At 35.0% G+C, this 27,921-nt stretch overlaps 1 protein-coding gene across 1 annotated transcript; it reads left to right on the top strand.

Annotated features, from left to right (window-relative positions):
* Positions 1–1,365: 1,365 nt before the first annotated feature.
* Positions 1,366–26,626, top strand: LOC149803064 (sodium-coupled monocarboxylate transporter 1-like). The gene is made up of 16 exons (XM_089951335.1): positions 1,366–1,788; positions 3,305–3,373; positions 3,855–3,906; positions 6,397–6,464; positions 7,680–7,760; positions 8,841–8,914; positions 11,190–11,327; positions 17,077–17,212; positions 17,573–17,661; positions 18,632–18,744; positions 19,449–19,519; positions 21,174–21,260; positions 22,060–22,316; positions 23,923–24,038; positions 25,296–25,423; positions 26,367–26,626. Exons 1-16 carry the CDS (start codon positions 1,453–1,455, stop codon positions 26,478–26,480), a joined length of 1,929 nt encoding a protein of 642 aa, XP_089807461.1. The 5' UTR covers positions 1,366–1,452; the 3' UTR covers positions 26,481–26,626.
* Positions 26,627–27,921: the final 1,295 nt, after the last annotated feature.

Below are 27,921 nucleotides of genomic sequence, written 5' to 3'. Positions count from 1 at the left end.
CAATAATATAATCCAAGATGTCCTTGTCTGAATTCACTATAATTGAAACTTAATGTTTCTGTACATGAATACATTTAGCAATGTGTTTCTAGTGAATAATAATTTGAATAAATAATTCACCAAAATCAAAATCCGAACACAATAATGTATATGACTCTGTTAAATGCAAGAATTAATCATTTTCAAGTAAACAAGATAATAAAGCCCTCTACTTGACCAAGGTCGCAATAACCATTTTCTCGAAATACTGTCACTTAATCTAGATTTTCCATTCAAGAAAATACCAAGTTGTTAATAAGATAAAATCTGTTACTAAATTTATAATAAAGAGTGTGGTAAACATCATGTAGATCCGGTTTATCATGGAGAAATACGAATGTCCTTGATCCAGATAAAGATAAACATGTTTTCTTCCACTGATAATGATCCTAATATTTAACCAATGCTCATAGAGAAAATATTAGTTATGTATTATTTATTTACAAAATTAAAAGTTACTGGTCAGATACACAGTAAACTTGATTTTCGACAAGGTCAGCTACAAGATACCATTATCTATACCATATAATCATGGAGACAAAACTAACAACAATGCAAATTAAATTTGCATAATAATGTATTGCACAACAACGTATGTATGTATGTATGTATGTATGTATGTATGTATGTATGTATGTAAGTATGTATGTATGTATGTGTGTTTGTGTATGTATGTATGTATGCATGTATATACGTATGTATGTATGTATGCATGCATGCACGCACGCACGCACGCACGCACGCACGTACGTACGTACGTACGTACGTATGTATGTATGTATGTAAGTGCTCTTGCTCGAAATCTGACTCATCCTTGTACCTAAGACTTTGTAAAGGAGCTAACACAATGCAGAATCAGAATTTTACGGTCATCAGTTTTATTATTTTACATTAGTGCACCATAAAGACACTGTTGTGCTAAAATACAGTAACAGGCTCAGACATACATACATTAACAGAACTTTATTAGCGCCAAGGACCTCGTATCCATTATTTTGTTTGAGTTTGCGGTCTGGTAGAGTATATCATGGTCACGGACAAGAGAACAATTTTTTCGAGGGTGGACTTGTCGAGAAAATCACTTGAGCGATGTCGGGTATTCAGGTTGTTGATATACTGAGGTATTTATTTATGTGTAAATCATGCATTCATATACATGTGTGACATCGGGAACAAGACGACTTGACATTTACAGCATTGGCTATAGTTGTGACATTGCATTCATTAATTGAGAGTCTCTTGGGCAGAATAAACGAAAGTTATCAACTTTTAATTAAGACATAACTTTGGGGGCATAGTTTTAATTATTCCTGCGACCGCGATCGATACTGTTATATATGTTTCCTTTCTCTGAAGTCTTGTTTTCTATCTGCTATTCATCAAGACGGGAACTATATCTGAGAAGTTTAAAAAATGGCAGTCTTAGTATTTCGTATAATTGATTACTGTGTGATGGGCGGGTTTCTCTTGTTTTCTCTAGCCATAGGTTTATATTATGGATGTTGGAAAAAACAGACGACACCAGAAGAATATCTCCTTGGAAACAGGAAGATGCATCTAATTCCTGTTGCACTGTCTTTGCTAGTGACGTATACCTCCGCCATTTCCGTTATGGGTTTCCCTGCCGAAGTGTACCTGTATGATTCAATGGTGTTGCACCTTTATGTCGGATTCAGTCTGTCGTATATCATCACAGCTTTCACCATTGTGCCCCTGGTATACCCCTTGAGGATAACTAGTGCATATGAGGTACTTATATTAATCTGTTGGCGACATACTTGTCTCAATGATTTTCTTGTAAAACACAAGGACTGTTGAATAATGCCGTCATGGTATGTTTACCTGCATTAGTACCCACATAGTATTGCCGTTTAAGGAGACCTTCAACCTTGTTATAAGCTTGCTGATAGTTTCTGCAAAATGTGCATCATAATCTTGATCAGTCCCAGGTGGGGAGGATTTAGGATTGCAGGGTGCAGTGAACTGGGTCTGGGAAAAATGTTCTAACAATTATGGTTTAGTGCATATCTTTAGTAATTTTAAAAAGTCCTAATCATTGAATATGATGTAAGAATGAAAAATCAGAAACAAATGGACTGATCGGAAACGAGTTTTGTTTAAATGAAAATAGTACTGAGGTAAGTTTCGTACATTTTTTATAAGCAAAGAGAGTAAATCAAGCAAATTACTCTCAATCAACCAGCCTTCATTTACCAAGAAGAAATCAGACTCAGCAATTGCGAGTATATATTAATTAGAAATGTAAGGAAATAAACAAATATATCATTGTCATAATTACATGATATTTTGAATGACATGTTCACATATTGTATGCCAAAGCAAAGGTTTTTTGATGATGAAATTTAAAACATCGTTTTGAAACATACTTTTGTATAAGAGGTTTAAAATTAGTTAGCAGTCTTCAGTCATGGAACTTAAGCGGCAATTCCGTTAATTTAAATTTATATGTAACTTTGATTATAAGAACAAAACAAATGAAACGTAACAATATAAATGAAACTGAAAAACGTTTATACGTTTCAACATTCAATTCCATGTACCAGTGCAAGCATGGTTTTATCACTCTGTACAACCTAAGTAAAGGTAAAACTTTGCTTCCCTGTTCTGAGAAAATAAAATAAAATTTAGTCAAAATGCTATCCTGAATGAATAGAGTGAATATGAATAGTGGTAGAACTTTCCCCATTAAGAATTTTGACTTAATTTGCCATTTTTCTGAGAAAAGCCTTAAATTATCTACATGGCACTTAAGCGTGTGCTTTTTCCTTTCATTAACATTAAAAAAAGAATATTACATACTTACTTTTATTATCGTTTCCAGCCAGTATTTTTTCCAAAACATTTTCTCGAAAACGAGCACGAAAAAGTAAAACCAAAATAAACAAGAATGGCTACTGTTCCAAAATGACCCGATCAAAGTCAAGTTACTGTGCAGTGTATAACAATCCCACGTGACAATTTTTTTAGGAGAAGGTGGCACAGTATCCATACTTTTGATAGCCCCGATTTAAAAAAAATGGAATAACTATGCAAATGTTTGGGCATAGTATGGGTATGATCAAGGACTAAGAGAAATCGTGTAGAAATAGTAAAAGGAGGTAACTAAGAACAGGTATGATTATAGTTATAACTATTCAGGTACCATTTATTTATCCAGACATTATGTTTGTTTTAAATAGCCAGATAATGTCGTATCACTATAGCAACTATTCTTTTCGTAATCAGATACCATTCCCTTTTTCAGTATCTCGGGCAGAGGTTTCAGTCGAGAGCAGTGCAATGTCTTGGCGCTTCCATCGGCATACTTCAAACGGTAACTTATACCTACAGTTCTATACACTGTTTCATAAATAAACGAAATAATGTATCTATGCATTGAAAATGAGTGAGGCGTAAAGAATTCTAATCGTTTTGGTATTCTGTTGTTGCTGAAAGCATTTACGAAAGACATGTTGTTTAATTCCAAAAAATAAAATGTTTACGAAAACAGTTTAAATTTAAGTTATTGTAGTCAGATTAGTTCTTAATTGTCTTGACTTTCCGTGGAATAATTATAAAATAGTTGGTAATAATGAGGGTACCAAGCCTGCATACTAGATAATCACTGCTGGCCATGGCGATTTAATGTCAACGTGTAATTTTGATAACGATACTTTTACTACTACTAATAATATTTAAAAAAAAAAGAAATTGTGTCTGAGCATTATCTATGATACGTCCTTTCTACTTTGTGTTAATAGATAAAACATACCATCAAGTCGGGCATGTTTAATATAACTCTCAGTCTTTTACAGGTACTATACATGAGTGTCGTTCTGTATGCACCGGCTTTGGCTTTGGAAGCAGGTGGGTTGAAATTCAGTGTTTTTGTGTCAGACATGTTTTCTAAATTTATTTTGAGATTGATTATAGTGTAAGAAGGAGAAGCCACACGATATTTTAGCTAAGTAGTGTATAATATGAGCATACTAACCAATTAGTATGTTATTAATTAGTATCGTAAATTACAACCATAATAAAGGCTTCGCCCAAATTTTTCTTCAATAAATATTAATTGCAATGATTTACTACAAGACCAGCACTAATGCGCGACGTGCACTACTCTAATAGTATTAGACCAACCAGAATATTAAGACACCTTACCAATATCTATATATTACGCATATAGGCAAACACTGAAGGCGCTTTGCATGATGGGATTGAATAAACTACCACTGAGTTTGGGGTGGGTGGTAGGTAACTACGCCACTGGGATTCGACTAAGTCGAATCACTGAAATTTGAAACAGATTTACGGGTGTTCACAGATGAAATAAAGTGCTTAAGATCAGATTTGTATTTCTAATACCGTTAAAGAACTTTAAAGAGAACGTCTGGTGCAAATGATTATTGTGTTTGTGCTGAACAAAACAGTCAAAGTGGAACTCAGCTATTGACTTAATAGTCCCTGTAGAAACTGTCAAAATCTTTCTAATCTAAAGTATCGCCAGTGGAAACATGTCTTATTCCGCTTTGATGAGATCATACTACTAAATATCAACAAATTACCTATTTTTTTTAAAGAAAGAAATACCAATTATAACACCGATGAAAATATTACATCGTAAAGGCGAAACAGTTACAAGTAAAGGAAACTTTAGAACAAGGATAATTAATAGGAGGAATCTCGAACATATTTTATTAGCTTGAATATTAACACACATTTACACTAACCAAGCCAGCCAGACCACTTTTGTCAGCTGACATTAATGACATACCTGTGCTTATATGGGTGGCGTCATTTTTCAGTAGGGATATTAGCGGAGCTTAGCGAATACCAATTATTAATCTCTAATAAACAGGTAATATTACCGTTAGTAACTGACACCGATAGTCAATACAATATTGGCAAATTTACCTAAATAATCCGCCTCTACTTTGTAGAATAGAATGGACCCAGATTCTCATGAATCGGTAAGCAGTTACGTTCTGCGGCCTATCTTCGGTTGTAGACATGACTTTAACGGTAACTGTGATTTGGAAAGGTCAGGGCCGAGTCCGCCTCCAAAGTTGTTCACACAGGTGACTGGCTGCGAAACAGATGGCTGGCCACCTGTTGGATGGCTGAGTTCCGGATTCTCGCAAATCGGCAAGCAGTTGTGGGTACGGCCTAACCAGCCACCTCTGTATGCCGCACAAGGCTCGTAATAGTTGCTCAAAGTGACTTAAACTTCTGAGTTGTGTTTCAGACATTCAACATCATTACATTCTTCATTGTCACTATTGGCAGTTATTTCCTCTTTGACTTTTTATGCACATATTGATGGTAGCAAAGCCCTCCATGAATTGAAACAGTTCTTGTTTCAGTCTTGTCATTTAGTTAAGGTTTTGTTTTTGAGTTCATATGGAAATATAAGTAACAACAAAATCTAATCTTTACAACGATGTTAATAGATTATCATTTATAATTATAAATCGACTGCTAAGACATATTTTTTCAGGGAGTACCCTGATTCTAATATAACTTGACATTTGTTTAGGAGAAAATCATACTGCCAAGAGATAACGATTTTCTGTTCAGTTTCCAGCTTTTGTTAAAGAATATAGATTTTCTGTTCGCTGTGAAGTTCCCCAATACCACTTTCTCTTTTATTTGATTTGCTTGTTTTAAAACGTATATTTTCTTCTTATTTTCGTATTAGACTTCTGTATTATATGTTTCGCAACTGCATTATTTTATCCTTCTGTATCTGTTGTACTCGCTGATGATCAACATAAACTCTTCATGGTTGATTTCACAGTCACTGATAGCTTTTGCTTATTATGTCGTCGATACAGTCTTTATTATGAACAATGACAAAAAATACAAGAATTAATATTTGGTTTATTCTTCCTGTATAAATTAATCTGAATTTGGGTTAGTCTCATTTAACCTGTTTGATATTACTCAAATATATTGGTGTCAATCAGCATGAGCAGACATCAAAATTATGCAAGAGTATTGCTCATCGTGAATACGGGATTGTCTCCCTTATTTAGGGTCACTGACACTGTTTCAGTACTTACATAACATAATTTTGGCATTTGGAGACGTATGAGTCCACGTGGTTTAGAGGGTTGACGTACGAAACTTGAAGTTTTGGGTTCTAGACCAGACTGAAGCAAATAATTTTGCTTTTCTTGATACCTCAACTTCATGAAGCAGCGAAATGTAGGATTCACTCCTTGCCTGCATCCCTCCGTCTGTCAGTTTGTGGCCGCAGAAGATAGGTAGGTATGTGCTATTCGCGATTCTTCTTAATACTGACGCTTCTTCAGGTCCATATTCTTTATTATCGTCAGTCTTCTTTCCTTGTAGTTGCTGGGATCCCCCTCTGGGTGTCAATTGTGGTGGTTGGAATAGTTGGAACCATCTACACTGCACTGGTGAGACAACTCATCATCAAATGCTACGTTAATTCTATGAAAGTTAGGAGACCAGAACAGACTATCGATACAATTCTCAGATCCATTCTTATCGTTTGTTCTATTACTTGAAACTTCTTTGTTCACTTATATCAGAATACTTCAGTCAATTATTTCACACATTAAAATCTAGTATTAATATTAGTACCCTTACTCCTACTTCGTGGACAGGGTACTAACATGAGCATATACGTGTCAATGGAGCAAGCCGGGTGTGATTCACACCCTGCGCTCTTTTAGCCTTATATCAACAATCTGAACATATTCCTTTCATATAGTCCAATACATTTAGTAGTCCTCTTATTTAATACCGTAAGTATCGAAACTCATTATAGAAATAGTTGAAAAATCTCGTTTACATTTTTTATCAGATATTTTCGTTTAGATCGTCCGCCTTATTAGTTCAAATAATGATTACTTCCGTTCTCAGCCTCGTTTGTTTGTGTGACATATAAGGACATTGATGCCTTATTTGGAAACGAAAACAAATCGTATTAAAAATATGGCGCGGTTTGAGTCAGAAATTCTGCGCATTAAAAGTAAATACGGTTTATTGGTAACTTTGAAATTCCACCAAGAAGCCATTATTCGCCACTTGATTGATAATAACATAGCGTAGAATATCCAAATATGGTCTGGCAAGCCTTACGTAGAAAAGGGGTCACGGCGAGAGTCTCGCGTTATCTGTCATGGCGGACACGATGAGGTTAGTGAAACGATACCAATTTATTGTATCGTGTAAGGGTTTCATAAATTCAAAATAAGCCAAACTTCTTTCACAACATGATTATACTCATGTAGTAGATTTCTACACTGTTTGTTTTTCTGACTTTAGTGATGATTTTTTTTGCTCCATTACATGATATGGGATCAGTTCGTAGCCTCAGCCACAACAAATGAAGTTGAGGCTACGACATCGTAGCTAATTAAAATCTAACTACACATGGATAGAAAAGGAAAGCAAAAATTGCTTTATAGCAAGATGTGAATCGTTGCATATTGACTTCTGAATGGGTTCTAAGCTGATGTTACCAAAAATATACCACCAGTAAAAGAGAATTTATCCACTGGTTGTAAAATCAGTCATTTTTAGATGAAAATGCCACTTTAACATAATACGAGTCACACGTGTTTCGTCTACTAATAGTTATATTCTCCATCAATTTGCAATTAAAGGGCGGCATAAAGAGTGTGATATGGACAGATGTGTTCCAGTGTATCATCTTGTATGTTGGCATTATAGCCACATTAGTTCTGGTGAGTGAATAGTAGCTTTTTTAAAGTAAAATGTCATTAGTTTGTAACCAGATTAATACTTAGTATTTCACACACACACACACACACACACACACACACACACGGACAAAACTGTAAAAAGCAGCAAATAATATTGATTAACCGTATGAAATACATCTTTTGTGATCGCTGAATGTATGATGTTTGCTTATTTCAATCATACAGATGAATAACACACACACACAGGGCCTAGTTTTAAAGTAAATTTAGTTAATATTTCTTATATATTTCCTATATTTAGGTTGAGAATGTGGGAGCAAGTACCTCATGGCGAGAAACATTAAGCAACTTCAGACAGTTACATTCTATTGGGTGTAGGTGATGCGATAAGAATACGCTAGGTTTTGCTGATTTACATGTCAGAATAATGAGTTCAGACTGAAATCCATCAAATAAAATTAAGAAAATTAACAAGGGACTCGCACAATTCCATCGTGTGATTGTAATAAATGAATCAACCAACAGCCTGGACTGAAGTTAAGCAAAGTTTGTAGAGCAAAAAATCAAAAATTTAAAAATCGTTATTTAGATTTTATAAATCATTCATAGCGAGAAAAGGAGTTTGCTGACAGAATGAAAAGGATAAACGGACAGTATCTTTTATATCTGTGGGAAACATGTTACAGATACGACTGGGATATAAAAGAATAAATTTTCTGTCAAGTTGTGATACATAAACAGACCTCTGAATAGGCGATTTATTGTTTTAACAACAAATACATATGTATTGTTTCATTACAGGTATAACCAACCGGACTCAAAGATAAAAATGACGATGCTTATTGTATTATTTACATCCAAGAATTTTCTTCTAGTAATTTTAGATAGTGTTCATGGTAAATGTATTCCAGTTATATTCAGTAATTAATTTAAAGTTTGATTTATTTTTCCATAATTAATCTGACCAGGTCATCTTCCATATATCGAATGATTTGTTACTACCTTTAAAAATCCTTCATGACAAAATATAATTTTTATTGCAAAGTAATATTTTTGTGTGTTTTTTATTTTTTATTTAAGTGTTTCTACTGCTTTTAATAGGGGATAACTAAGGTTGGTAGTGTACAGACGGTTATAGACATAGCCAGACAGGGAGGCAGAACAAACATATCAACGTATGTACAATTCTACATGTCTTTAACAGTAACATCGTCTATATTTGTACACAGAGGAGCGTCATTTCAACTTCGTATAAATGTCACACATGTGTGTACCACTTTAAAGTGAGAAGCAAGTAGAAAATATATTTATTAAAAATATGCTCTCTGACGACAGCGAGAGTCTGATTGGTTTACAACCGGTGGCATCACTAGGGCTGGTGTCACCCAGTGCGGTAACTCATGGTGTCACTCCCATTGACCCCTTGCTGCACAAAAATTAAAAAAAATTAATGACAGTCATGTGCGGTAACTCATGGTGTCACCCCCATGGACCTCCTTCCTACACAAAAAAATCAAAAATGTTATAGACAGTCATTTTGGTGCCACCCCCTCTGATGGTGTCAGCCGGTGCGGTCAGCACCCCCCGCACCCCCTTAGTGACGCCACTGTTTACAACCATGTGTAAAGTATTGATTTTTTGGGTGGGGGAGAGAATAGTCAATATATTCGAGGTTTCTGAGTTTCTTCCAGCGCTCAAGTTTCCATTTTCACGGAAACTTTTGGTTGACGAAAATTTATCAAAAGTAGGCAGCATGTATTTGCAACCTGATAAGCTTTATCCCAAGAGCTCGCTACTCGAGGCTAGTGTTATATTCTGTATAATAACTAGCACGCAACTAGTCAAATTGGGTGGAATAAACAATTTTTTAAAACTTACAAATGTGGGCATTCATTTTATTTTACAAAAACCACGGAATATACCGTATATTGCAGTATTTTTTTCCTCATAGACCAAGAATATTAGCATGCCACAGTGCGAGAAATCCCTATGGTGTCACACGTTGTGATCACAGGGATTCGGGCCATAACGAGTCGGGTATAAAATCATTTTTCCATTTGATTTTTTAAAATAACAAACAGGGCAGTTGGAATACATACAATTTTTGCACAATTTTGAAAAAATACATGAATGTTCAGTAAACAAATATGACAAAATATTTTCTGACCTTCCCAAACCGATCAGTTGGTGGGTGAGGAGCTTAAGTACGGGTTTCATGGAACTTTCATATGGCAGGTTGCATTCGTCGCTAACAAGCAAAAATTACATTTTATAGGCAAGCTCTTAAGTTTCTGAATGATCGTGATGGATAGATAAATTACTGACGAATCGATCGATGTATGTCGCGCATAGCTTAGCTTCAGTATTCTATGTTCTGGAAACTTGAATACTACAGAAATGAGGAAGACTCCTAGCACGTTTCCTTATTTGTTATTTCCTTAATACATACAGCCCATACCCCCTTAGACAACTGCCAGTTCCTCTCGTCATGTCCCAAATCCCTGTGGATGTCCTGTCATCATACACATGGCATTCGGATAATTCGGTCGGCTTCTCTAGCAATTTAGAAAATATCTAATTTTATAGTATAGCTTGGCACGAAATTCTTCTAATACTCTATAATGAGAGATTTGCAAAGACGGACTAGTTGTTTTCAGCTGATACTGTGATTTGGCTCGAACCAACCAAAGTTGCTCATGAGCCTGCCTAAATGTGTTGTTAATGTGAAATCACACAAAAATAAAGGTTCCTTTTCGATAATGCACTGTGAATGAATGCAATTTTAAAAGAAACTGTATATTTCGAATAGCTGATGGTCCGTTGATATAAAAAACCACATACTTTCTTATTTTTTTTATTACAGCGTGCCATAATTTAAACTTCCTTATCGATTTAAATCATCAGCCAGTTTATCCTACTTAAGGTATACGGCGCTGAAAGATCGATCTCCCATTAGAAAAATATACACTTCACTGTTAAAAAAAAGCATTAAATCTGAGGCTCCTGTTTTAATAGCTTCATGATTTATTTTAACACGTGTCTTGGGTGATATCTTTCAATTTCTTTAGCTCACATTCGATTCTCACGTGTCTATAAATTGTTACAATCATTGTTTAAAACAAACCCTCCTAACAAAACTGCACATAGGTTTTATCTTGTCACGCATCACTCTTAACCAAATAATGTTTTAAGTTTAAAATGTATTTACTCTTTTCTACTTTGGTTTTAATTGTTATTGTTGATTTGCTTTGTGATATATTATTTTATTACGGTCAGAATGTTTCATACCATGTAATTAGCTACTTTAAGAATTAAAAATTATAAAATGATATGCAACTATGAAACAGTTAACACCTTTTTAATTGACTATATTAGAATTGAGATGTCATTATGCATTCTTATTCTATCTCTTTCACATAGCTACCAGAATGTATTGATATTCACTTACAGGGGCTCCTTCGATTTAACAGTCCGTCACACTCTATTTTCGTGTATCGTTGGAGGCATTTTCAATTGGATTCCGAACTGTTGCAGCCAATCCACAATACAACGGATATCAGCTATGAAAAGCAACAGACAAGCACAAATGTGAGTATGACAATGGTCATAATAAGGAAAGTTTTTGATCCATCAATCAATATGAAGTCACATAATTACCAAATAGTAATCACCAAATTGTTTTAATGAACATTTATATCAATTTTTTTCTGTACTTTTCATTGGTTTCTATTGATATGACTGAATGTATAAGATACAATGTCCGTGTCGGAAGGTTTAACGTGTTGCACCTAGGCTAAACTGTCTCTGTGACATTTTTTCCTCACACTTCAGAAAGGAGCGGGTCCATTGTGATCCCCTTCTCCATGCTTTCCGTTTGCTCGTCTGCCTGTGGCAAAACTTGTCGTCACTGCTTTTCGTAAACTGTTTGAAGGATTCTGTTGAAACTATTAAAGCTTCATACGCTATTGTGTAGACGCGAAGCAAAGTTAGACTATTTTCCCTGACTCATTGTGATGTAATTATCTCGAAAAATTGCGGAAAAATTGTATTTTAAGAAGTCAGTATGTAAATTATTCTCCTGCCACGCATTTTGAAGGTTGTTATGTAAATTTTGCTGAATACAAAATTAATGGTTGATACAGATGCACATAAAGGTTTTACTTAATTTCCCTTGCCTCATTTTGGGCGAATAATAAAATATATCCATATATGGGTATTTCGAGAAATCAAGATGTAGGAAAAACTTTTCATTTCTTCTTCTTACACAATGTTGGAAAACTTTTACTGAAACCTTGAAGTCAACACGAATGGCAATAAGGTTTTACTTTTCTGGTGTGCCTTATATTTATACTTGGGTTTTGTTTTTGACCAATTTTCGATAAAGGAGCGTTTTGAAAATTGAAAAATGTTTGAAAAATCTTTGCCATCGGCTCTCTTTTCACACAGCTTAGCATGATTCGATTGTTACACTCGTTGTTTGTTTACATGCGCCATAAGATCACAATTATCATTTTTCTTCTCTAACTAGAATTGCTGTTAAAGGCGTATTTTGAGAAGTCCGACTTTTGGGAGAAGGTTAATAAGGAACATCTTCCTACAGTTTAATAACACTTTATAGGTCAAATAGTGGTTGGTGTAGATGGGCAAAAGGATTTCACTTTCTTCCTCCGAAACATTATTTTTGGGCTGTTTTCTTCGACCCATTTCAACAAGATGTGTATTTTGGGAAGTCGAGTTTTAGAAAGAAGCTTGTCATCGTTTCTCCTTCCATGATGCTAGAAGGATTTTATGTAAATTTTATAGGCTGAATTAGCCTTTGGTGTAAATGAACAATAAAGTTTAATTTTTTTCCCTTCACATATATCATATTGGGTAAGTGTCTTGAACAAGTGTAAAAACAAGTATTTAAAAAGTCAGGTGTTTGTCATCACTTTTATTCATAACGTCTGTAAGGATTGTATGTACTTTTTGTTGATTAAATCCGTTGGTATACAGATGCCCAACACGGTTTTTATTCTTTTTCTATGAATTTGTGATAAAAGTTTTTAAACATTTAGTATAAAAAAGGAGTATTTTGAAACAAATTCATGTGGAAGATATATTTTACTTCCATTTGACTATGTCGACATATTTCGTGACACTTTTTACATTAACTATTTATTTGATTTAGACGTGCGATAAGGACAATCCAGATAAAGGGATATGCATTAAGGGATATGCATGAAGGGATATGCATGTCTATGATGCTCTTGCATCAAGTTGTAGCCTGACCTCGTGTCTCTTTAGAATGTTCATAATATGAAAATTTGCTACACTTTGAAAAACAGGGCACTTTAAAATGGGTAACTGCCTCATTCAGCAAGCTCTGGGCACAACTGTGGAGAATAATCATATGATAAAATGAGGTGAACATATTTGTATAACGTTATGGAGTATCATGCAGGCGGTCAGTTACGACTGTCATTTATGCTCAAAGAGGTATCAACAAATGCAAGATATGACAAAAAGGGTTTGGCTGTAGAAAGGTTTGCAGACAAATGTTCACTTCGTTTTATTTAAACATACTTGAAAAATTTAAGTGGCAACATGTATGCAAGACAGAAAAGATTGGAAAAAAGTTTTTCAACGTATAAGCATTAACGAGAGAGAGAGAGAGAGAGAGAAAACGGGGGCGGGGGAGCGTCGGCGCGGAATGAAGCGGGGTGGTGGTTGGCAGTTTTAGTTATTATTTATTTGCAGGGGTTAATAAAGCCTCATATATCTCTGCTGAATAAAAAAAAATTAACAGATTGCCAAAAGGTAAATAATCAGGGGCTGAGATAATACATTTTGTTGTGACTCCTCTGAAAGTTTTAGTTGGTGGACTCCTTTTGGTATGAAAGGTAACTCATTCCAAGTGTTTATTATAGACGGGAAATTGTTTTTAAACACAAGTGTAATAACAAAGTTGAACAAGGCTGTTAAAACTTCGTAGATTATAGGCAGCTGTTGTACATAAGGTGTGAGTAAATTAAATATGAACTCAGTACATCGCTTTTAATAGTTTTGCAAGGCATATGTTAATTCATAAATAGCGCTTCTTTACGCAAAAAATAATCCGAATTTCTTCGAAATAAATAATTCTCTGCTAGTATAAGTTTGTAAACTGAAAACTAGTCCTGCTACCTGAAGTTATAATTTTGTAACGTTTTTAGAATCATTATAGGTACATGACGACCAGGGGGCCCCGAGTGGCCGAGTGGTCTAAAGCGCTCACCGTTCCGGATCACTGCCATCTCACCTCTGTCTGCGTGGGTTCGAGTCCAAGGCTCGGCTAGCGTGGGTACGTGGGAAAGCCTGCCAGTAGCTTCTCGTGGGTCGGTGGTTCTTCCCTGGGTTTTCCAGGGTTCTTCCTCCACCAGTTATACTGGCCGCCATGTATAGCCTATCTTGTGCTGAAAAATGGCGTTAAACTCTAGAACAACAACAACAACAACATGACGACCAGAGTTCAGATCGATGCTCTAGTACTGGATGAATGCAAATTAAGTAAATGTTTGTACATTTTCTTTGAACAAAGTGTACTTGAAATTTATGAGGAGCGCGTCAGGTTTTGAAGCTGATTCGATTCCATTATCAATATTGTTTCACCAAAATCAATTAAAAGTCAGTGTAATTTCTGAATGAAACTGAATTTTCTCTCCACATACTTTTCTTTAGATGGATTAAGAATTCTTGCTAATCATTACCTCATGCTGATAGTTTTTGAAGGTCATGATTAATAATAATAATAATAATAATAATAATAATAATGAGGAGTTTGTATAGAGCCTTATCTTTAGAAGCTCATTTGATCATTGAGTTGTTATTAAATTGTTTTTTATTGAATTTCAACATGTCTTTGTATATTTAACCATTTTGCCATCGACATTGCTGACTGGGGGCTATGAGCTTTACATCTATCTTTCACTAAATTTAATTTACATCAAAATAGGGCATGTGTGTGACTTCTATAATAGTTGAAATAAAGTATGGGAGCAACCCTCAACCAAATAGTTCGCCACAGTATGTATGTATGTATGCATGTATGTGTATGTATGTATGTATGATAAGCGTACAATTCATAAGCACAATGGATTGTTATATTAAATATCATACAGGCAAACATCAAAATATTATTGTTCATATTGGTTCTGTCGACTCTGTGCATTGCAAACAAAACAAACATCGATTATAAAACAAATTAAAAGACAAATCAAGTGGAAATAAATAAGAACAAATTCAAACAAAGCAACAAACAAAAACAACAAGGCTGATACTAAATCTTTTAAACAGTTTAAGCTTTTAGCTAGCTGAAAGCTAAATAAGTCAAAACTGAACAACAGCAACAAAAAAGAGAGAAAAGAACAAACAGGTTTATCAGCTTGAAATAAAATTGAAAAAGAAAACTATGTTCAAAAATGGAAGATTGGATCCACAAAAAGGATATATGAAAATACTATAGCATAATAAATTCCAAAAAGAAGGTATCTAAGAACAAGAAAAAGGGTTCACTGTAAATGCAAAGGACACCATACAGCATGTTGATGGGTTTTCATGTTCACTGACTAGGGTCACATTCGTTCATCTAAATGCTCTATACGGGTCGAAACTTGAATATGATCGTGTCCAATTAGTCATGTCATAATAGGATCATGAACCGGGTAGTTTGTATTCTTGGAGTAAATCTATTTCCACTCGTACCGGTGTGGAGTGTTTGCGTGTTGTATTTTTGTTGGCAATGCCAGAACTCCATAGTTAACTGGGTAGTAATATATGTAAGGATCAAAAGTATACAAATAATAGAATGCATTTAGATTCTATGTTGCTGATGAAATATTATCATAAACACTACTGTGCTACAAGGTCAAGGTGAAAATTAAATTTGTTAAAAGAAGAATAAGAACAGTGATGGTAACGTACAGTATAGACTCAATAACAGCAATTCCAGAAATTGTCAATCAATATACATGTATTTACAACCTAGTATAGTGCTGAACAAAAAATGATGATGTCAAATTTAGAAGCGATTTTGACCTTTTAACTGTCACTGTACTTTTTGGAGTAAATGAGCTCATCGATAGTTCTAAACTGTTGTATCCTTTTAGGAGTCCATTTTAACTGCAGATTTTAATGATACAGCGGTTTGATTAGTCAAGTCTTCGGTGATAACGACGTTGTAGCTTTCAGATATTTCTTTGCGTTCAAGATCTTGGTTCGAATCCGAAAAGATTGAAATCAAACGATGGATTTATACCTGTAAGATAATTCACAAGGTCATGTTCTGCTTCACCTAAAACATGATAGCAAAAACTTTTATCAAGTATTATCAAGAGTTATGACCAAGCAAAACTTCGCGTTGCATAATTTCAGAATGATGTCATCGGTCTGAAATTACGTCGGACAGGGGAACAATGATTTCTTCCATATTCTTCACAATCACAATCATCCGGTTTTTATTTTAATTTATCGAAGAGTTTATATATTCAAGATTTATGATTTTATTTTCGTGTTATGCGTCTTTGTTAACGAGTGTGAGAGTGACTGATTAATGATTGATTGGATGTTTACAGAGATAAATCTGTTGATGGTTTTAAATAGACGAGAGTAGAGAATTGATGCGTATTTCTTGAGTGAGTAATTTTAATTACATTACAACAGATACATGTAGATTTGTAGATTGCAGACGTTGCCTTGTTGATCGCGCACAAAAGTCTGACTATTTACCTTGGACATTTTGTCAGTCAAAAATGGGGTAATTTCTGTACCGAATCCCCAGTCTCAAAGATAGTTTTCCTATGTTTTCTGGATCGTAAAAACTGCAATCAAAATCGAAAAATCATGCAAGTTTTCAAGACAAAATAAAAGTTTTATGTAAATATCAGTACACAGATATTGAATGCATTTGTTTATAGATAAAAATTAAGGTACTTCACGAAGCATGGAGTAGAAATACGCCCTTTCACCTACGCATGCGCATCAGTGAGAAAGATACAAATAACCTTACCACGGAATTTAGTATGAGAATACATATGTACAAATAAAACATATCACATATGTTTTGTTCCTGCTTTTGATTTTGGTCTTTAAGCGTGTAGTGGTAAGTGTTTCTTTTCACTGTTAAAGTCTTATGGTGGCAGGTGGTGGTCTAGTGGTTGGAACGTTGGCCTTTGAAGTCTTGAGCGGAGGCCAAATGCTGTATATATAACCGTAAAAACTGATAAAGGCAATCGCTGAGAATAAGTTTCCATAACTTTGTCAAAATGGAAATTTTTAAATAGTTTAGTAATTTTAAACATCGTATATCTGACATTTGCAGTGCAATATTGCTCAACGTACCTCTGCTATTGGTGTACGGTGGTGTACTGATTTTCACTGGAATGGTACTATATGCTTACTTCATGGTGAGAGACTGTGATCCAGTGACAGCAGGATACGTGGCAAATGGTAACCAGGTAAGGACACGAACATAATAATCCGCACTAATCAGATATATACGTATTATATGTGCAGGCATAGTTTATGGAGCAGACTGGTTTTTGTTGCAGGCTGTGTGTTCATAAACATCCACAGTTTGAGTCTACACCCAACTTCTGCATTATTTATAAATGAACTTCTTCACACAATTACTTCAGAGGAAGCATATCATTTCTTCTGTTGCTAAGCGACAGATTGGTCAGTTTTAAAAAGTCGTTAAAGTTTGTAGTTGGCTATTATTTAGTGTCCGACTTTTTTTTTTTGTTATATATCAGTCTGTATAATAAGTCTATATAAACTCACAATTATTTTGTTTTTATTATGAATTTTATTTCCAGGTTATTCCTTACTTCGTGATTGATGTTATGAGAGACGTTCCCGGTCTTGCTGGTGTGTTCATTGCGGCACTGTTCAGCGGTACCCTCAGGTGCATTATTTCAACAATTTTCTTGTAACTGTCCAATATTTTTAAAAGTTTATACTCGTTTATAAATCGAGCCAAACTGCAAACAAGAACGATCCTGATCTACCCTATCATCATTCACTTGCAGGTCAGGTTTTCTGGTGTTTGTTCTAATGAGTACGCCTAACAAACTGCACAGACCTAGATCTGCTGGCGCATTATTGCAGATCCGCGTCTATGCAGTTTGCAGTTGGACTTATGTTATTAGCGAGTACGTACGGTTCTCAGCCTATTCAGGTAATTAAGGAAATGTGGCATATTATGTAAGGCGGTTGCCTAAATCAGGGTTCATTTCATCTACCATTTTGCTACAGGGACATTCAAAGTGTTTTTTTTTTTCTTCATTTTTGTTATAACGTATGTGATTGCTCAAAAGGGCCAAACTTGAAGGCAGGTCTGTCATATCTTCACAAGAGCTGATCAACTGATTTGTATTTGATTGAATGTTAACTGTACATCATTAACAAAATATTATTCTGTACAGATGCAAAATGACAGTTAACAGGCATGGAGGGCCTGCTGTGGGAATGTTTGCAGGGTTTCCGGAAATCCCTTGGCGAAAAAGCACACAAACGTACAGCCACTTTTCACTTGAAATTTGACCACCGTTTTATTCTTGAACATTTGTATTGAGTATTAAGCAATTTTTGAGTAAATAGACACAGATTTTTGCTTTGGTGTCCTTTCGAGGAAAGTCAGTGCCCTTTTGAAATTTGGAAGACCCCCCATCACTACCATTGGACCTAATCAGGCCCTGGCATGCCTTGAGACGCATGACAGCAGTCTATCACTGTGATTAGTCACAGTACATGCCTGTACTTATCACTTCGTACAATCAAAAATCTTAATACCCTATGAATGCTTTACCATTTTATCAATAAATAAAGCCAACTCCTGTCATAATATTAGGAGATAGAGTGAATTTCAATTTCAGTTCGTTGTCTTCGGGAATCAATGCAATGGCTGCTAACACCGTAGAAGACATACTGGGAGGCATGTTCAAGGAAGCCACACAGACTAGAATCACTTCCTTTGCAAAAATTATTGGTATGTTTCAAACATTTCAGAAACATTGAATAGAATTAGTATTATTAGATCAATAGTTGCTCTCGAAATATGTTTCCTGTATTTACTAGACTTTAAGATTATATAACTGAAGTATATCACTTACTGCATACAAACTTGGCTGACATTACGTCAGATGCGTTCACTATTAAATATTCTCAAAAAGCAACAGAACAAAAAGAAATCAATATCTTTAATGTTGTCACCATAAGTACTCATATAGGAAAATGTACAAGTTTTTAATATCCATTCCTAAACATAACAATTTTAAATGGGTTATATTCCCTTAAGAAGTTTAACAATTTGGAAATAAACTTCTGGAACTATTTGTTTTCACTGGCGCCGTCTTAGTTTTATTATTTTCTTTTCTTTGTACTATAAGTAGCTGATATTCGGTATAATTTGACTAGATATTCGTTGACATGCATTAGGAACAGTATTGCATTTTGTGCAATTCTGTTCGAAACAACATTGTTTAACCTTTTTTCTAGAGTTTCAAGTTTTACTGGTATAAGCTTGTATGGGAAAGATGACATTTGTGACGTTAACTAATTACTTGTATTTGCAAATATACAATAAATACATAATTTTGAAATATTTCTCTAGCCTGGATAAAGTGACACGAGAGGTAATGCTGCATGCTTGAATATGTGCAAGGCGCGATCATTAGACCCGTCTTTTTTCAGTGCTTGTCTACGGGTTGATATCAGTTGGGTTGGCATATGGAGCGCGAAATCTGAAGGGATCTATCGTGCAGGTGAGTCCATATTCTCCAAATCCTACTAATCACAGATAATCTCTCGTAAGCAGCTGCCGACAGGATAGACAGATATTTGGTTGAATAAAGAGGATGGCAAAAAGAGGTCCGGGCTTAGCTACATAAAATGATAATGAATGAATATCATATTCAGGGAAGGCAAGGGAGACAATCTCCCACACTTCTTTATTATCCGTGGCTGCCGTTGCGATGATTTCTTCGTTAACATAATTTATGCATATCCCTACTTAGCCAATCACTTCCAGTCTTCTCGCCATTGTGATTGAACGTGACCTTTCAAGGTTCTGAATCAGTCTTTTCAAGTTTCTCTTTCAACGCAATGGATACAACAACACTTGCATTTTTGTTTTGAAGAGTGTTACATTGTTATGTTGCTGACGTAGTTTGGCGCATGCAAATGCATGAAAAACAAAGATATCTTCACACAGCAGCTGCAGACGATAAAGGAGCGTAGCGGATTGTTTTTCATGATGTATCCTGGTTGTTTAAAGGAGCTGACCATTATGGGAGGTTGCACAGTAATGTGTCGAGTTTAAAAATACACTACGGATGCCAAAAGGTCTAATGAAAGACTGATCATGGTTTCTTCGCAGCCATGATGCAATTTATCTAATAAAATATATGTTTTATTGACTTAAGTTATTGATATAATATGTTCTAGACAATACACACTTATTAAAAGAAAGGACGTTTAATTTTGCCACAATTTGCGACTTCCATTCTAAATAGAACTCGAGGAAACGACAGAAATCAATAACTCTTTGTGGAGACACGCATTGGATACAATACAGTAAAATAGAATGTATGCTCACATATACACAACATCTTCAAAACTATAATACAAGCATCACAACAAAATTTAATCCCAAAGATACAAAATGTTAAAAGTATACATACCAAACTTAAAAAGAAAACGAACGTTACATGATTACTTATCTTAACGGAAAATGCTGAAAATTACATGAGTAAGATTTAACCTTTTTTAGACGAATTCGATCACTAGTCATATTAACTTTAATTTATTTTCTTTCAATTCTTTTGTCTGTAATGAAGCATGGACTACATTTACCGAAATGGTTCTTCTAATTGTTTTGTATGGTGAGATTTGCACGACGCTTGATTTTTTAAAAAAAATAATTCTTTAGCTATCAGATATTATATTTCAATTTAAAGTGAAAAATACTTAAAAACTGTATATGGCTGAGCGAATCTTTTATTTGTATTTAAAATTTTATTTAGGTAAAAATATATTCGCGTTTATTACAAACTATGTTGTCACTGCTTTTGTGTCTATTTATTTTCTTGCAAAATATGTGTTTAGATTTCACTACACAAACCAAAATAATGATATAATTGAGCAATTGAATCTTATTTAAAAAGTGTATTTTTAGTCAGTGAGTCAGTGTACTTTTTCTGTGACGAACAATATTCGCAGTGTCTACAATAATCATTTTAAAATTTAGTTTCTTTGCACTGTGTACTGCAGAAACAAAATCTGCGTATTTCAGGAGAAATGTCACAATATTCCCTGAAAATCTTTTTCACTTATCCTTTTATTTGCATTTAAATAATTTCATTATTTACTGCATTTGCATTTGTACACTTTCACGCTATAATGTTTGTCATTCTGCAGATTGCTTTATCAGCAATGGGTGCAGCAGGAGGACCAGTGTCAGGTCTGTTTTTCCTCGGAGGAATATTTCCACAAGCAAACTGGATTGTAAGGATGTTTTAGTAATATTTACGTTACAATTTCTCATGAATATTAATGGGGATATTTATTTTTACGAAACAATTTTAGTAGTTAATCTTTACAACCACACGTGCTTGAATTAGTTCTGCTGCAAAAGTTCTTTGGCAGTTGTTCTAATGTTTTCCAGTATGTTGCCCTTCTTGCAGAACTTGGGCGCAAGTGTCATCCTTTGAACGTCGACTTTGACAAAATTTGTATATAAAAGTACAAGCGGGGAACATCATACACAAAAATGAGCAGTACGGATGGCATCTGATGGGATCATTATAAGCCGGTAATAAAATGAGCAGTACGGATGGTATCTGATGGGATCATCATAAGCCGGTAATAAAATGAGCAGTACGGATGGCATCTGATGGGATCAGTATAAACCGGCAATCTCTTTATGAGATAACTCGAGATTATACAGGCTGAGTAGTTAATGAAAATTTCGCTTGCTTGCATAATGTCAAAGCTACGATACGTTAGTACTGTTGAAACATCATTCCCCTGAAAATGCAACAAATAGTCTAGATGCTAATGGTGTGAGGATAAGAGTGGACATGAAATAAATCGAGTGTGCCAAAATACGTTCCGTACGCACGGACAAGTAGGATCAACATTGCTAATTTCTTTATCTGATCGACACGGGTAGGAAATATTTTCAAAACTCTTGCTTCAAAGTTGATAATGTTGCTACCTTCTCATATGATTTTATTCCCTTGCCGCTAGGAAATAGAATATATACGCATCTTTGTTTTTGTTAATTAGTCCCTCATTTTTCCAGGGAGCAATATCGGGAGGAATTATCTCATTAGTAATTACAATATGGATCGCCGTTGGATCAGTTCTGTACGGAAAGACGACCCCACTGTCTCCCCCTCCTTCGACGTCTGGCTGTATGTCGGGTTTAATTTCAAATGTCTCGGACATTACGAGCAATTTTACGGCAGGCGAACAATTAACAACAGAGGACTATTTCTACACTAGTTCCTTTACATCGTTTCTCGAAACTCGCTCGTCATCTAATGTGACCGCAGTAAGGTGAGGTTAACATATTGCAACCAAACATACATCGCCTAATTTTTAATTTTGCCCAGTCAGACCCGGCATTATGATTTGCGAGGCCCGAGGTGCCACGCTGGAAGCGGGGCCCGGCCGGTGGAGTTACTGTAGTATGCCTTTCTTTATCAATTGGAGCTCTGGGCCCCAAAGACGAGGGGTACAAGGCAAACGCCTTGCTCGGCTTGCCCGAAGCCGGTCATATGGACAATAATAAATCAGAAATTGACTATACACATTTTCAATCGATTTAATGCTTAATCCAGTTTCTAAACCTAATATATATTTAAGGGTCCTGACGATGTGTCAAAATACTAGAAATCAGTTGTGGCTTTTGGAGCAAAATTATATTTCGGAAACTAAAGCGTACGCACTACTGAGACAACAGATAGATCAGTATTTTTCAAGATGGGAACATTTTTTATATCGCTGTATGAATGCACAGTGTATATACCGATGTTTGTGCGATTTTTTCCCCATTGTCTAATAATGCATATATATTTACCGCAACAAGGGCATTAGTGCTGACAAAAGAGTGGTTAAATTTGTGATTTGTTAATGAACATTCGAATGGAGCATTAAAATTTAGTCTCTAATCGATGATCGAGAACAAATCCGTTTGTGCTTCCAACTGGCTCTATGGAATTTACAAGCAAGAGCAATATATTTATCGCTACAAGTATACTTTCTTCTTCGTTTTTAAATAAAGGGTTGTATTAGTGTTACTTACGCATTTGTCATACATAGCTTGAGGTTCACATTCAAGAGGTGTGTGTGTGTGTGTGTGTGTGTGTGTGTACCTATGAGTGTTAAGCATGTGGGTATGTGTGTGTACATAGTATGAGAATGTAACGGATTTGTCATGATATGAATGCATTTGTTGAAGAATGTTCTGGGTAGGTCTGCTTGATTCATATAGACATATTAATAACTATAATTGATTCATATAGGCATATCAATAGGCATGCTTAATTAGGCATGTCAATAGGTATGATTGATTCATATAGGCATATCAATAAGTATGATTGGTTTATATAGGCGTGTCAATAGGCATGCTTGATTCATACAGGCATTTCATTAGTTATGCTAGGTTCATGTAGACATGTCAATAGGTATTCTTCATTCATATAGGCATGTCAATAGGCATGCTTGATTCATATAAGCATGTCAATAAGAATGATTGGTTCATATAAACGTGTCAATAGGTATACTTGATTCATATAGTCACATCAATAGTTACAATAATATTATATTCCTTGCTTGCCTTTGTTTTCAAAGTTTATTTATTTAATGATTATGTTGTACAACATACCGTAACTAAGATTACTGTACTCACAAATTCAGCTACCTTCTATAAATAAAGTTGTTTATTATTATTATTGTTATTGTTATTGTTGTTATTATTATTATTATTATTATTTGCTGATGGCGTTAAACTGCATGTTGGACACAACGAAATTCAGTCTGCTTTTTCAATTTTTGTATCTACATTAAGTATAATACATAAATATCAATATACTTGTCGACAGACGGGACATCTCTTTACTTCATCTTCTCATTACGAAAGCATGGCTTTGCTATTTTTTAGTATGTTGGATGCCGTAGACACGCACCTGGGCATTTACAACGTATCCTACCTATGGCTTGGGATGATCGGTTTTGTACTCTCCATTTTCTTCGGGCTGGCTATTAGCTTAGCCACAGGTAAAGTTTAGTAAATCGTAATACAGTCGACAGTTTTATTCTCTTCATGTTCTAATGGATATTTCTTATGCAGTTCTGTTCATTTTGGCAAAGATGAAACTAAATTCAAACTTGCACATCAATACGAAAACATTTAAATCACAAATTTAAATTGGTTTTCGAAGTTGATAAAAAAAAAATCTACATCACACGTCACCGTTGTAGCACAACTATTGATGCTACTGTTACCGATTGCAAATTTGATATTGTTCAACTATTTTAATTTGTGTACATGTTGATTTTTTTAATTTTGCTATTTCAGTTACGCTACCTGCGATTTTGTATTCTCCCTCTTTTCATTTTTTTCTCTTGCCTCCATATCGGTACAATCTATGTTATACCAGCAGGAATAAGGATCAAAGAAACTAGTTCACGGTTTTACTAAATACACTCATATAAATTACCATTTTTTACGGCTACCACGCACGAGTAAATTTCAAACTTTTGATAATTTAATTATTGAGTGACAATTATATAATTTTCTTGTAATTCGGAGCAAATATTGAAACATTTTAATCTTCAATGTTTGTTCATCGCTGTCACCTTGAACTTCACTATCTTGTCAAAGCTGGACTAAATGTTGTACGTGATGTGAATACATGCCGAGTCGTGCATGACGCAGAGTTTGAAATATCAAGGGTAATTTGGTAGTATTTTGTGGAATATACGCTAGATATGCTTTCTGTGTCCTTATTATTAAAGAATGAAGCAATGCTTATTTTATATTTTTTTGCCGAATCAACTAACAGCTGCACTGTCCTCTCTGCCACCCCAATTAGCATAGAAAAATTAAGCTGCAAAATGTAAGACTGGTATTTTAACAACTTACTGATTATATTTTGAAATCAGCTAATTTTGAATTTGAGCTAAATCTAATCCATAGCTTTGAGTACTAAAAGTCGAGGTTTACCCTATATTCTCTCTATATTTTTTTTGTGAGGCCTTGTGATTTTATTTTCACACAGGATATCATGTTTTATATAACATTGTGAGGCCCTGTGATTTTGTTTTCGCACAATGTGCAATTAATAATCCGCACAATACATGTTGACCATGCTTTTGGTCATTGGAAACAAGAAAATAAAATATGCACGGACTGATTAGTATAGGTGGACTATTAAACTAATTTGCCTCGACCTTCCTTCCTGCTTTGTGAATGATAGTGTTATACATGCGATACGCGTTTCAAAGATTTTTGTTTCCTCTTTTACTGTTTAGGAATGAATAAAACTCGGAAACTTGCTGAATCTCTCATATTTCCCTGCTGTAGAAGTTTTTGGAGAGTGCAGTTTTCCGAAAGTTATCCACCAGCATTTCATGGGCATTTAGTCGCTAAAGAGGAACAGGTATAAATATCAATACGATTAACTATCACGTGGCTGTATTAATTCACTCTATTATCAATAATATATTGTTTCATAATAGAGTCGATTCTGACTGGTTTGATATGTGCGCGTTGTCTTACGTCAGCTGTACTTATGCAATGGAATTTCACGTTTAATGTTAGTACAATCGTAGAATCATTTTTTTCGTATTTAGAAACATGTTTGTGGAAGATATACGATATTTAATTCATGTAAATGATTATACAAGATCGTCTGCAGGAGCACTCAGGAATGACTTGGAACCCTCTGATACCAACACTTTCTTCTTGTTCTTCCAAACATTTGCAGACAGCAAACAGTATACGATATTAATATCTATTGCTGTTTTTTTTTCCTTCTCATCTTTTTGGTAGGTATCGCATCAATTTGATTAAAAAGTGAAGTCAACCAATCTCACGCTCTAGGAATATCGAAATGGAGCGCTGCAGCCTCACACATGCGCAAATCCAAGAGCTTGAACATGCGCAAAAGTGATAATTCCGTGTTGGATTCTTTAATACGTTTTGATAGGTACAACTATTAATGGGGCTCCTGAAATGTTCAACTGTTTTCTTGCAATGTTCGAAAAAATTTAGCATCTGATATGGAGATACACGCCATTTTGTTGACAAATGAACGAATTAAAATTTTGCTCCTTTCGACTGTACTTAAAACTGTCTACTTTCAAAGCCCACTGCATTTAAGGCAACCTTATTATTCTCGAAGAAGATAGACGGTCTATATAAGCTCAGCCTGTTCTCTTTGGAATTTTTTCTGAATATTAATTAGTGAACCTTATTTCACTTGGATCTACGAGGATACAAATTGTGTTCTTTGGAATTTTTACTGATTGTTGATTAACGAGCTTTATTTCACTTGGTACTGCGAGATGAAGAATGAAATACTATTTTATGTTTATCTTCAGATGAAAATTGCTGGAGGAGAAGCGATTGATTCGAAAATAGTAAAACCACCTCCCTGGAACCGTTCATGGTATTTAGAGTTACCAGTGGAAGAACCTCAGCCTATCACAAAATAATTCTCAAAAAGTTCTATATTTAGTCACGGAAATTACAAGAAAGCTGCTTGGTCATTACAAAAACATGAATGGGAGTTTTGTGTGGACAGATGGTTACATTTTTAAGTTTATCAACAAGAAAAATAAAACATATAATTTCAATATTATATCAAGGTAATACTTTATTTTCTTTTCGGAAATGTACGGTATAATGCTGATTCAGTGCTTCATATAACGTTTTAAAAAACGAAACAAGAATACACGAAAAACTATAAACACAACGTTGAAGAGTTAGTATTTTGCAATCTAACTCAAATGTTCATATCCGCACACATGTAAACTATAACAATCAAACGTTTATCATCGCGTCAGTGAGAAAGGAAAACTTAGACTGGGACTACATTCATGGGCACTAAACGGGAAGTAATAATTATGGCCTGAGTCCGTATTGTCCCACGTGAATGAAAGTATTTCATAATGCAGATCTCAGTTGTGACGAATTACATCCAATTCTTCTTTCTCGACTTCACGAGAAAAGGTTGATGATGTTCCCATCGGAAAATTGATATCATTCCAACCTCGACTGTGTTCATTTGTTTTATCATTATCATTTACTGATGTTGTAACCCCTGATTGACTGACCACAGTGTTATATTTCTGAACAACAACAACTCCTTTATTTATAAATTGCTTTCAAGTAAATGTGGTGGAGAAATCGATATTGATAGAACATTGACTGTGCTACATTTTCAGCTTACTTGGTCATTGTTTAGAGGAGTTATAGTCCTAGGTTGTCGAACCCATCCACTTTCGTCTCTGCAAAATAACTATATTAATTATTTCTAGATTTTAACCAAATTAGGTATTCTGTTTGACATTGATTAGACCAGGCCCGAGTTCAGTTGTTACCTTACTACTTCATTTAGCAAAGTTGCGGCCCCTACTATTGAGGCCTATTTTTTCAGACAGGTTAGCCGCAGTTCACTATATATACTAGATGTTAAAAGAAATTAGTAGGCAACTCGATGAGCTGTGCTTTGTTATCAGTGTTTCTGAGTCACACGTTCAGCATACAAACATGATCTTTTAGCAGCTAAAACACCCTTAATTCTTACTAGATTCAAGCCACATTTGCGGGGGAGGGGTGGAGTTGTCGAGGAGCTCGCTGGAAGCCAGCGAAAACTATTCTAATTATGTCATTTGCCAGCTTCCCTCCTCTCCTCCCATACATACTAAATATAAGTTCTGTTACGAATTGCACCCGTTACACTAAAATCTACTATGAACATTTCAGCTAGAACATGAAAACTCCCGACGTGGGCGCTCCCCCTCCCAACCCAACCCCCCGCTTTCGCCTGGTGCCTATGTTCACTTGTGACCCCCCACTCATCCTTGCACCGCTACTAAATATTTGGTGTGCAACTTAAGATGATCACAACATGGCTGAGTTTGACTTTTCAGC

This window comes from Sinohyriopsis cumingii, chromosome 3, assembly GCF_028554795.1.
Source record: "Sinohyriopsis cumingii isolate HCF-2022 chromosome 3, ASM2855479v2, whole genome shotgun sequence".
Taxonomy (NCBI): Eukaryota; Metazoa; Mollusca; class Bivalvia; order Unionida; family Unionidae; genus Sinohyriopsis; species Sinohyriopsis cumingii.
This window is presented reverse-complemented; position numbering and strand designations above follow the sequence as displayed.